The 12,570-nt window shown below is 43.5% G+C and overlaps 1 protein-coding gene across 1 annotated transcript in view; it reads left to right on the forward strand.

Annotated features, from left to right (window-relative positions):
- Window positions 1-7,771, forward strand: part of TBC1D9 (TBC1 domain family member 9) — an 85,642-nt gene extending 77,871 nt beyond the window's left edge. The window contains exons 17-21 of the mRNA XM_019730800.2: window positions 1,508-1,573; window positions 2,395-2,481; window positions 4,489-4,563; window positions 4,654-4,757; window positions 5,638-7,771. Coding sequence (XP_019586359.2) covers window positions 1,508-1,573; window positions 2,395-2,481; window positions 4,489-4,563; window positions 4,654-4,757; window positions 5,638-6,360 — 1,055 coding nt within the window. The 3' untranslated portion in view covers window positions 6,361-7,771. The remainder of the gene's footprint in view (window positions 1-1,507; window positions 1,574-2,394; window positions 2,482-4,488; window positions 4,564-4,653; window positions 4,758-5,637) is intronic.
- Window positions 7,772-12,570: the final 4,799 nt, after the last annotated feature.

Consider the following 12,570-nt stretch of genomic DNA (forward strand, 5'->3'; position numbering starts at 1 on the left):
CCAAAAAGTGCCCAGAATCTTTAAGAATAACAACTGAAAGGCTTCAAGGCCAAAGGAGCCTAATGGTTTTTAAAAAGCAAATGGGGTGTAGATGGGTCCTCTTAGGTAAGAAGAATTACTTGTATAAAGTACTCATAAATATGTTTCAAAGGGGGGAACGCAGAGGAACTAGCTTTTGCTAAGTGCAGGCACTGTTCTGCTGCCTTAGAATTTGCACTTAATCCAAACAAAAGCCCGTTGGGGTAACAACAGTAATGATAACTAACATTTATACTGTTTATATCATTTATATCATTTACTCTGTGCCAGGCACGGCCCTAATGCTTTCTGTGTGCTTAATGTGCGTAAAGGCACACAACTACAAAGCCATAGTTTAAACCCAGCCCCCCTGGAGGCACAGTTTGTGTCGTTACTATTCTGCTTTATTACCTACCTGCTTGCTTTTGTTATGTCTGTTTTCAGTGAGAGGGATGGAAGCTCAGAAAAGTTAAGTAATCCTTTGAGGTCGCATACGGACTGTGAGCATTTTCTTCCCAAAAAATGACATAGGCACGTAGACAAAAGTTTTACACTCTACGGTGTCTGGAAAGCTGAGTCTGCAGGTTAAGGGTCCTGAGACTAAAGTAAACATCACAGAAGAACTTTCGGTGTTTAGAGACTATGTCAGTGGAATAAGATGCCTTTGGTTGTCATGAGCTCCGTGTCCCTGACAATGTTCGAGCAGATTCCTACCTTGTGGCTGTGTGGGAGCCCTACGCTAAGTGGGAGGTTGGACAAGATAACCCCCGATGTCGCTGCCAACTCAGATTCTATAATTCCTCTTTTTCTTCTTTTTCCAAATCTAACTGATCTTCAAGTAGGTGCTCTGAGAATAGATACATACAAAGGATTTTCCGATTCCTGATACACATATGGAAGTTAAAGGAAAAAGGAACATGATTCTTTTCATTGAAGTTATGGTGATATAATGGCAGGTTAGAATAAGTTAAAATGAAGAAACATTTAGGAGAACTCAAAATAACAAAAGGATTTCTAAAATGAGTAATTTGAAGCAATCTCAAATATATTTTGAGATGATTTCTGAACTCTAACAGCTATTTAGGGCATTGAGGTTTACTCACATGATCTTGCTAATTAATAAGTTTATTATGTGCCAGGCACTATTCTCAATGTTGTATACATATTAACACATTGAGTTCTCACAGGTCATGGGTCCTGATATTGAGACCACTGGTAGAATCCTTTACTTATCATCCTGCCTTACAAAGGGGAAATTGAGTTACAGCAAGGCCGACTCTCCCATGGTCACAGAGTTAAGTACGAAGGATTTGAAACCAGGAATCCAGGAATCCAGCGCTCTTAACCCACATATGCCCTGGCCAGACCTTCTGTCACCTGGTGTCTTGGTTTCAATTTGTAAAAAGTAGACTTCTCAGGGGAATGCTAAGCCTGGAGGGGTTCCTAGCACACACGATGCATTTCACATTGGTACTTCTGTGACTTCTAGGTGCCGCATGCCATGGGGACCTCACAGAGAAACTCAAACTCCTGTATAAAATGCATGTCTTGCCTGGTAAGTGAGCCGCCCAGAGCAGCGGCACATGCACCTGTAACCACGACCTGGCTTGAAATCTCTCAATCTCTCTCTCTCCTTTGGTGTGACCTGATGGCCTCTTTTTGACATACAAAATTGCCCATTCGTCACTAATAATGAGCTGAATAATGACTCTACATGAGTTCCTGAGTCAGCCTGTGCCTGAGTCTATGGTCATTTACCTGTCTGAACTATGAGTTGCGTCAAAAGCAAAGAGCGGGCTTCTGCAAAAGAAAGAATAACTAGCATTTGGTGACATGGGATTCCAGGGTGGTGAGAGAGAGAGGAGACTAGGAGACTCTCAGATTCCGAGTGTAGGGGAGAGTTCTACCCCTGACAGAAACAACAGAAATGGTGAGGATGTAAGTTAAGTTTTAAATAAGGTTAGCTTCCAGCTGGGATATATCTAACAAATACAAAAAAAAAAAAACACCCAACAACAACAACAAAAAAAACACGGGATTGGCACTAGGATAGAGATAGGGTAACACTATAGATTTGGGAATTATCTTTATAGTGTACAAGTTTCTAAAATTTGGTTCCTAAAGCATCATTCCACAGGATTTAGGAAAATGTAAAGTGACACTTTGGTGTGGGGTCATTAAGAAGGAGGGTGGAGTTAGAAATGGAGTGTGCCCCTCCCCCGGTAAGGTTTTCCAGGCAGTAGGCATTGGATGTGACCCTACCCCACCTTTGTAACTTTAGCTTCTCACCTTCCCCTGTCATTCCTTTAACAAGTAAAATACACTCATGAGTCCTGGCCCAGCCAATATGCAAATTCTCTTTCCTCCCCTTTCTAGAGCCGTCTTCTGATCAAGATGAGCCAGACTCTGCCTTTGAAGCAACTCAGTACTTCTTTGAAGATATCACCCCAGAATGCACACATGGTAAGTGACTGTCTTCCCCAAAGGTACTATAGTTCTTTTCCACAGATCCCCCGTTATTGGAAAAAGTTGCCTCCATAGCTAGTCAGTCAAAGAAGTATATGGATACAGTTGCCTAACATGTTACTTTATAAATTTTTGAAGATGGGCGGCAATTATTGGGAGCAGGTACTTCCGCCAACTATAGGAAGCATGGATATTGTGTCCCACTGGCTTAGAAAAAAACATCCTGCAAAGCTATATACTTGGCCCCCTCTCCCTGCTAGGGTCAGGCTCATTAAGAATGTCATCCTGTTGTTATGCTGCTAGCCACAATTGGCTCCAGCACTTATATCAGAAAGCATTCTCTTATATGGCTGTGCTATGTAATAGCCGTCAGCAAACTTCCGCCCAGCAGTCAAATCCCGCTCACTGCCTGTTTATGCAGCCTGTGCACCCAGAATGGCTTTTTACATTTTTAAATGTCATTTCTTAAAATAATATTTCATGCCAGGGGAAAATTATATAAAATTAAAACTTTAGTGCTTATAAATAAAGTTGTATTGGAACACAGCCAAGCTGTTATTCATTGATGTACATTGTGTATGGCTGCTTTCATGCTATAGTGGTAGGAAGAGACTGTATGGCCTGCAAAGCCTAAAATATTTACTCTCTGGCCCTTCACGGAAAGAGTTTGCTCACCCTTGTTCTGTGTGGTTGTTAGGTCTACATAGACGTGATCCAACTCATTGTGTGTATCTCCAGGTGTATATATTGAGTCGTGTGCTGCTTTCTTGTGTATGATCTAAGCAACGTCTCAGCTTGTGACTGCACTGACGTATCTACCCATCATCAGGGCAGCTTCATGGCTCCACCTAAGTCTGGAAGTAAACATGGGTTGCTCCTGGGTCCTTTTGCCTCTTAAATCTTGCCACCCCCAAACATGCACAGCTTAGACCTCCTTTTAAACTGCGAACACCTACACGACTGAGGAGAGAGGAGTGAGCCAGACCCAGTCTTATCATTATTGGCAACAAATTGAGGGTCGGAGCTTGGGACAGAATCTTAGCTCTGGGTATTGTTACGTAGGTGACCTCAGGCAGATTTCCTCGCCTTCAGTTTCCTTTTGTGGGAAATGAAGATGATAGCTGTCATTCCGTGTGTAGTAAGGATTTCATGAGATAATGCAGTAAGGCTGTTAGCATCGAGCCTTAGCACGTCCTACAATATTCTCAACATCACTAGCAATCGTATTTTAGCTGCAAAATGTTAGCTGTGTCTTTCTTAGCGGGCACTCATTTCAGCAAAGGATTCACTTGTTCAGAATGCTTCAGGAATGCCAACAGCACTTAATAATCATTAAAATACACTTAAAATTTTTTTTTTCTAATTCCATAAGTTCTGTTGCTTTGTGTTGAAAATTTTAAAATATAGATATTTTTGAAATGCCAGATTATAATTCTGAAGGAATTTTGTAGCATGTAACATTCGTTTTCTTTTAGCAACATAGATTTTACTTTCCTTTCAGAAAGTGAGTTTTTGATCTTTTGTGGGGCCTGACAGAAAATCAATCTCATGTATGCAAAGTTAAGATGACAATATAAAAAGGGGGAGGGAAATCAACATTCATTCACTGGTGCAAGCACTACTATTTTTTTTAAGTACTGAAGATGATGTGACATCATCTCTTTATTTCCTAATTATACACTAAACCCACTTGTGACAAAGAATTCTGGGGGGAGTTATTTCTTCACCTAGAAATAGGCTTGTCAGATAAAATATGGGACTCCCAGTATAATTGGATTTCAAGTAAGCAAAAAATAATTTGCTTAGCATAAGTATGTTCCATGCACTATTTGGGATACACTTATACTAAAAAATGATTTGTTGTTGATCTTAAATTCAAATTTAACTCAGTGTGCTGAGGTTTTGTTTTGTTTTGCTAAATCAGGCAACTCTACCGAATGCTAAATCTATGTGTTTATTCCATAACACTCTAATACTTTTTTTCTTCTGAATATTTCTTGGTAGTAGTTGGATTGGATAGCAGAAACAAACACAGCTCAGATGATGGCTTCGTTACAGTGAGTCTGAAACCCGACAGAGGTACAGATTCTTCTATATGTTTTCCTTCCTGCTGGTTAGACACTGGTTTCTTGACCTTTGAACACTTATTTCTTAATATTTGGGTTTTAGGGAAGAGGGCAAATTCTCAAGAAAACCGTAATTATCTGAGACTCTGGAATCCAGAAAATAGGTCAAAATCAAAGAATGCAAAGGATTTACCCAAACTGAATCAGGTAAGTGCCCAACAGTTCATTCCTTTCAAACCTTGAAGCTGTTTTCTTCTAGTCAGAGATAAATGTAGCATAAATACTCCACAAAGATAATGGTAGCTTGAAGCCCTTAGTATCTGTTTGCATCTATTTTATGCATCAAAAATATGCTTGGCTGTGAGAAAATGACCTCCTCAAAGAAGAGGTGGATCACGAAATATTCAGTTTAGAGTACACACGTCTCATCCCAATCGTTAAAAATACCCTCATATACTCAGATACTGCACTGCTTTCAAATCATTGTGCTCGGCTATGAAAACGTCTGACATATTTTTCCATAAAAAGCTGACATGTAATGAGGGAGATAAAACAACATAAATAATTGTAACACAGGATGGAGATGCTGACTTTCCTAATGGAAAACTGATAAATCATCTGGGTGGGCGTGCGGGTGGGCGTAGAAGGCATTTCTTCTGTCCAGGGTCCCCAGCAGATGTGTCATGGGACAGGGGCTGTGAGCTAACCTTGGAAAAGGTGAGCTGCATACTGAAGTGTGGAGATGTTAAATGAGATGAGGTCTGGATTTACTTAAGGTAATTGAACAAAGGATAAAAGTGTTCATGCAGCAACTGTGTAACAGTCATTCTCGCCTCTAGGGGATGGGTACCTAAAGGTTCTTTATTTCATTCTTTCTACTTTCACGGGTGTTGCAAAATTTTCAAATTAAAAAAAAAAAAATGCAGCCATCCATAAGGAGACTTCAAATAACACATCAGCCCACGCTGTGTCCAGGGCTTTCCCCTGATCTTTAGTTGTCCTAATAGGAAATGTCTCTGCGCTCAGTGCCGCCTTTGCTCCCCAGGAGATGGTGACATTCTTTGTGTTTTTCCAAATCACTTTTCAGGGGCAGTTTATTGAGCTGTGTAAGACCATGTACAACATGTTCAGCGAGGACCCCAACGAGCAGGAGCTGTACCACGCCACGGCCGCGGTGACCAGCCTCCTGCTGGAGATCGGGGAAGTGGGCAAGCTCTTCGTCACCCAGCCTGCGAAGGACGGCGGCAGCGGGGGCAGCGCGCCGTCCTGCAACCAGGGCGTCCCGGGCGTGCTCTTCCCCAAGAAAGGGCCGGGCCAGCCATACGGGGTGGAGTCCGCGGAGCCCCACCCGGCCAGCGTGGCGGGCGACAGCGAGGAGCACTCCCTGGGGGGGCAGATGGAGGACATTAAGCTGGAGGACTCCTCCCCGCGGGACAACGGGGCCTGCTCCTCCATGCTCATCTCCGACGACGACACCAAGGACGACAGCTCCATGTCGTCCTACTCGGTGCTGAGTGCTGGCTCCCACGAGGAGGACAAGCTGCAGTGCGAGGACATCGGCGAGGACACCGTCCTGGTACGCAGCGGCCAAGGCCCCGCGTCGCTGCCTCGGAGCACCAGCCTCGACCGGGACTGGGCCATCACCTTCGAGCAGTTCCTGGCCTCGCTCCTCACGGAGCCCGCCCTGGTCAAGTACTTTGACAAGCCCGTGAGCATGATGGCCAGGATCACCAGCGCCAAGAACATCCGGATGATGGGCAAGGCCCTCCCCTCGGCCAGTGACTACGACATCTCCGCCCTGTCCGGCTGAGCGCGCCCTCTGGGCTGGGGGGTGGGCGGCGGAGAGGGTCTTTTTTATGTTGTGTCGGGGTTTCTTTCTTTCTTTTAAATTAAATATTTATTAGTACCTGGCTTGAAGCCTAGTGTTTTCATAATATAATACAATGAAAACTGCTGGAGAAATATTTCAACACCTCGCTGTAGGTACAGTCCACTCTCGGGTTTGGGGAAGGGGGATTTACCAGAATATAGTTTATTCAGTGAATTCCAACAAAGATGAACCTGTCCGTGATATGTGTGTATTATGACTGCTTGATCTTGCTGTATACATGGTTTAAAAAAACAAACAAACAAACAAACAAAACAGTGCTGTTTCATGCCAAATAAAGCAGCAGCCATTTGTGTATTTGGGCTTTTTAAACAAAATCAGAGCTGTAAGGAAAAGGAAATGTTCTTAAATGGAATGGGCATTGTCAGCTGGGGTGAATCCTAGACCACGTTGGGGAGCATTAAAAATATTTTTTAAGATTTGAAATATATTTCATAAAAGTCCTTTATTCAAAAATCATATTCAACAGATATTCTCCTCTAAGGGGAAACAAAACATTTGAGATTCTAAACAATTATGAAAGTGTGATTTTTATGTGATGCCAGAATAACACTTCTATTTGGTCAATTCGGACAAATACCAGACCAATTTTGCATTAGAAACCGGTTCTGATTATGTATGTCAGCTGCTGGAATTCGGTGAAACTGAATAAATAGTCTTTTGTTACAGAGAATCTGAAAGTGGCAACAAAGATGACAGAGGGCTCAGGATTTTTTGGGGGGGTGGAGAGGAGGGAGAGAAGCAAAGTGCGGATGCTCCTGATACTGGATTTTCAGCTTCTTGTTACTCATTACAAATAAAGCAAAAAATAAACAGTACCATTTCCATACTCTCCATAGATTCAAGAAATTATACCATGTATCCCATATGACCATCTTTCTGGTTAAAGCAATGTAATGTAGAGACAATGTAAACTGAAAAACTAAAACCCTGCAAGGTAACATAACTGAATGTTTTAAAGCAGAACTTGTCACTTTATATAAAAGAATAGTATGCGCTATCTATTTCCTGAATGGATGTGGGAATGAGAACTAGCACACCTGCACTTTGGCGTCCTGCTGCTTTTTTATTACTGTTATCATTTTGTCCTGTACAGATGTTGGAAGTTTTTTTCTCTTATTGTCGAATTCATAATCATGGTCACATTTCTTTTGCCTCTTCAGAATATTCCTTTCGATGCATTCCTGTATTATACAATGTGTCCTTTTTGTGTTTTTAGCTGTTGCTGCCGTTTTTTATTTTGTTTACAGAATGACTTTTAAACTGTCAAATGAAGTAGTGTTAACCTCAAATAGGATAAATGTGAACAAATAAAATCCATCAGATACTCAGATATGGTTTTTAGCTCGGTGCTTCAGTTCCTGCCTAAGGCAATATCATGATTCTTTTGACACCTTTGCAGGGGAAATTATATTAGGCAACCGTTTTTTCAGATAAAAACACAATATGTAGTGAAGTGTGTATGAATATATTTAAAACAAGGGAACTTTTATCAGTTATGCAAGTATTTAACTTACCCTACATAAGTGATTAAAGGGTAACAATCCCCATTTCATTGCTACTAGTTATACCACATGTAATACCATTTGGTATATATTTAATTGAATGACTAGTTATTAATTTGACTTAACTCTAAAATTGTTACACATTATTGTAACATGAGTTTCCTTCTTTAAAGTCACTTAAAAGATGTTTCAAGAAATAATTCTGTTAAAATCTGATACTCGTACCCACCTCAACCTTGCCAAAATCAAAGATGGGTTGGAGAGGGGAATAAGTCTGTGTTTAAATACGTACGTAGCCCTAGATAAATTAGAGGAGTCAGAATTTTCCACTGTCCTGGAGAAAGGGACTCTAACTCTGAAAGCATATGTCTCTCCTGCTGCTGTCGTGATATTGTCCTTATTTGTTGAAGCATGTCACAATGCCTTCCATCACAGCAGCAGTATACTCCATAATGGCAGGTTTCAGTCTGCATTGCATCCCAAGGCTGCCTGTGGAGGAGCCCTGGGTCTCTGAGTTGATCATTTCCGGCTTAGGCTGAGACAGACAGCCTCATTCCTCCTCAGCCTCCAGAGGCAGTCAGTGCATTTCCAAGAGCATTTTCTGAAAATAAAAGATTAAAGTTCCCGTCTAGTCTTTAATGGTTGCGTTAGCTCTTTTTAGTATCTCCGTGGATTGATTATTCTCTTCGATGTCGACGTGTGGTGATTTACCCTCTTCTCTGAACAGTCACTTTCGGTTTAGCTCTGTGATGATACACCTCCTGAGCTAACAGTCATTCCACCTCCACAGATGGCGGGCTGAAAGTCTCTATCCTGAGAGGCTTGAACTGGCAAACACGTGAGCTCCCAGCTCCAGAGCACTGGGTGGGCATCCGCCTCCGTGGAGCTTTCAGATATGACAACTCGGAAGAAACCATTTGGAGGCTGGTTGCTGGAGAAGTGAGTGTGCCAGCAAAACAGATCCAACCATGCCATTCCATCCAGTATGTGTCAAGTGTGATTGGGAGTAGAAGGGGGGTAAACTGTGGAAGTGCCACAGAGTGGCCGTGGGCAGTGAGACGGCTCATGCCTACAATCCCTCAACCCCACCCGTAGGCAGGGAACGCGGCAGCCAGGCAGAGGGCAGCTCCCACAGCACGCTCCTGTCACAGCAAGTAGGGAGGGTGGCTAGGCTTCTCCCTTCCTGTCCCCAGAGACCAAGCAGCCTCCCAGTCTTAGGGGAGTAGCCCTGGCCTGGTCTCTGACTGAAGCTTTGTCTGGGGGCCTAAACTTAAAGCCCCTTTAGGTGTTGAATCTAACAGTGAAATCTGGGAGTACTGGCGGCTGCCTCATCTCTCCTACCTCCAACCCAGTGCTCCTCTGATTGTGTCTCCATTACCTATCCTGCAAGACGGCTCTTTTGTTACAGCATCGACTTCTAATCTGTAAAGAATTGCAATTGATGCGGTGAGTACAAATCATTTTGCACTATTTTCTGCTTTCAAATGACTCGTCTACATAATGTTTAGAGCCCTGTGCCTTTTGTTGAACATATTCTTGACAGCTAATTCTTTAAAAGGAAAGCTTAGGGAGCCAGACAAAGGAATGTATAGATAAGCACAGAGTGGGCGTAGACTGCTTGGGTTAGGAAGTCTTCCTGGGTGTGTGCTTTGGGGATATGACAGGCTGCCCGCAGCTGGGAGCGGATGGCTGAGGGCCACACTGGAGATTATTAGGGCTTCCTGGATTCACAACTACTTCCTCTCCTCACCCTTCACAGAGAGGCCAGAACTCTGCAAACCTACATTCTGTAGCTCTTAGAAAACCTCAAGGGCAAAATGTCAGCTAGACTGGTGCTTCATCCCTAGGTCTGGGCTGGAGATGATATCGTGACCTCAAGAATAGGTCTAGTGAAAAATAAGACCAAAAAAAAGTCATCTAGTGATTCACTTATTTCCTGACTATCCACTACCTACTATGTGCCAGATGCTGTTTCAGGCACTCGCGGTACACCAGCAAATGCCAGATTAAAAACCCCTGTCCTTAAGAGATATTTACATTCCGATAAGGGAGACAGACTATAAGCAAGATGCAGATCATATATGTTATGTTGGTGATGCATGCAATAAAAAGATGAAGCAGGAGCAGGATTTGAAACACTGGGGTGATGAGGGAAGACCTCACAGAGGTGACTTTTGAGTAAAAGCTGAGGGAGTGAGCCACATAGATATGTGAGGGAAGAGCTTTTCAGATAAAAGGAGCCGCAGGTACAAATGCCCTGAGGTGGGAGGGTGCCTGGCAAGTTTGAGGAAGGACTGAGCCGAGGGAAGGTACTAGACAGAGAGGGAACAGGGAACCAGATCACACAGGATCTAGGAGGTCGATGAAAAGACTGGCATCGAGCTCTGAGATGGAGAGCCACTAAAGGGTTCGCAGCAGGGGAGAGACACGATCCAGCCTAGCTTTTGAAAATAATTCGGACCCCTCTAATTCTCATTACAGGTAGAAGCACAAGGATTGAAAGAGGCAGACCAGTTAGGAGGTCACTGCAGTAACTCAAGGTCGTGACTTTTCCTCCATCCTCACTCCTCAGGCCCGGCCCTAGAGCAGGGACTCACCCGCCATATCCTAATGGTCCAAGCAGACACAGGACAGGTCGGACTCAAATGGAGGGAGGGTAAACCATATCTCTCAGTGACATGCACAGCAAAGAACTTGCGTCCTCCTTTATTCTGTCCCATCTACCAGCCTTCTGGGTTTCCTGAGCCCTCTCCAATACTCACTAAATAGTTAGTATCCGCCTTTTAGATTTCCTCTCTGCCTCAATGTTTGCGACCATTCAGGGAACTCAGCATCTATATGGAGAATCCAGCAAACACTCCGACCTAGATTTCTGTGACTTTCCATCCCCTGCTGTGCCTCAGAAATATGAACCTCGTCACTACCCAGCTCTGTCACCCCCACTACATGTGCTCATGGTACTTCTGGTCCCCTATTAATCTCAACTCCATTTTCTCCGTTAAACGCCATTAATCTCAACTCCATTTCCCCTGATCTTGTGTGGCTGCCATCTGTGGTGGCCACTCATTACTCCCCGAATCATGAATCATTGCAAACATCTGCCTCCTTCTATCACGTCTGGGCTGTTGTTCACACGAATCTCATCAACAGCCAGTGCTTCCTTCTTACACACCTTCCCAAATGTGTTAACACTCTTTCATTTTTTACTAATCTGACAGATGAAAGGTGATATTTCATTTTTGAATTTCTCTCGTAGTAGGGAGGTTGACTTTTTTTTTTAATGTTTACTGGTCCTTTAGATTTCTTTTGCTTTGCCTTCTAACTTTGGTTCTACCATAGTGTGTAATTTTCATGAGATCTTTTCATATGTGGCTTCTATTTTTTGTTTTTCTAGTTGTTAAATGCCACCCACTATGGCAAAAATAAAAGAATAAAATGAAAAAGAACAAGGTTATTAAGCATAACGGATTGCTCCCACCCTCAATGAAGAACTAATGGCCCAAGTGGAAGATGTATTTTTAAATGATATTCTTCACCTGATGCAAAGCCTCCACGTACCACCTACCTGTTCAGTCGCATCCCAGATCCCAATTAATATCGATTCTATTGTACCCCACTAGGGGGCTGTGTTGAGCTGAAGACCTTACCTGGGACTGACTTTGAGCGCCCCATTCAATACATTCTGGGTAAAGTTTTCCTTCTTCAAGTCAATACTAAAAGGATACATTCCTCCATCATGCTCCAGACAACTGGGGCAGAAAAGGAGGGCAAAGCTTTGAATTCAAGGGTAACTAAAATAAAGCGCTTGACGGAAGCATCTGCTTCAGATAGCACTCAGCAGAGACAATGCACTTATTCTATTACAAACGTGGGAAGCTGAAGGATCCAAGGAAGAAAAGTAGAACTGGAAGATGGATTGGATGATGTCCTTCGGGACAAAACATTACCTTACATTAAATATTTCCACAGGATTTCACTTCTGCTGAAAAGGTCATTTCCCTTAGGTTCATGTCCTTACGCTGGCAAAATTTCCTCCCACCGCCCTGCCAATGCCCTGTTTCTGCCAGTGCCAGCCCATCTCACAGGGCTCAGAGCACCATCCGCCACAGCTCACACACGTCTGGTACCTCCCACCAGGGCTCCAGCCGGGACACAGGTGACTCCCTGGTGGCCTCCCTGACAGTCAGAAGCTCTTGACAGTGGATGGAGGCCAGTTTTCTCTACTCCCTCCACAGTCACGTCCAAAAGCATGATGCAAATCAGATCGCCCTTCAACCTTAGAAAGATCTACCGCTCCAACGGCACTTTATTCTATTGGGTACTTTTTATTTTTCTCTGCAAAGGAGCCAACCTCAGCTGCTCCTTTAAAAGCTGCAATCATGCCATTTTGTCTATTTTGCCCTGCTCCATCATGAAGGTGGCTGAACTAAAATCCATCTTACTCTGCTTGTTAGGGCTTCCTCTTTCCCAGACACTTGGTACCAATAGCTCCCCACACAGGGGCTGCAGTGGGTCTTCACAGTCCATGCACGGGCTGAGAAGGCCTTTTGGCACGTCCCTGACTTCCACGGACGGTTGGAAATAGGCCAACAGTGTTTGAAGCAACAGCCGCAGACATCACAAAGAA

This window comes from Rhinolophus sinicus, linkage group LG07 (assembly GCF_036562045.2).
Source record: "Rhinolophus sinicus isolate RSC01 linkage group LG07, ASM3656204v1, whole genome shotgun sequence".
Taxonomy (NCBI): domain Eukaryota; kingdom Metazoa; phylum Chordata; class Mammalia; order Chiroptera; family Rhinolophidae; genus Rhinolophus; species Rhinolophus sinicus.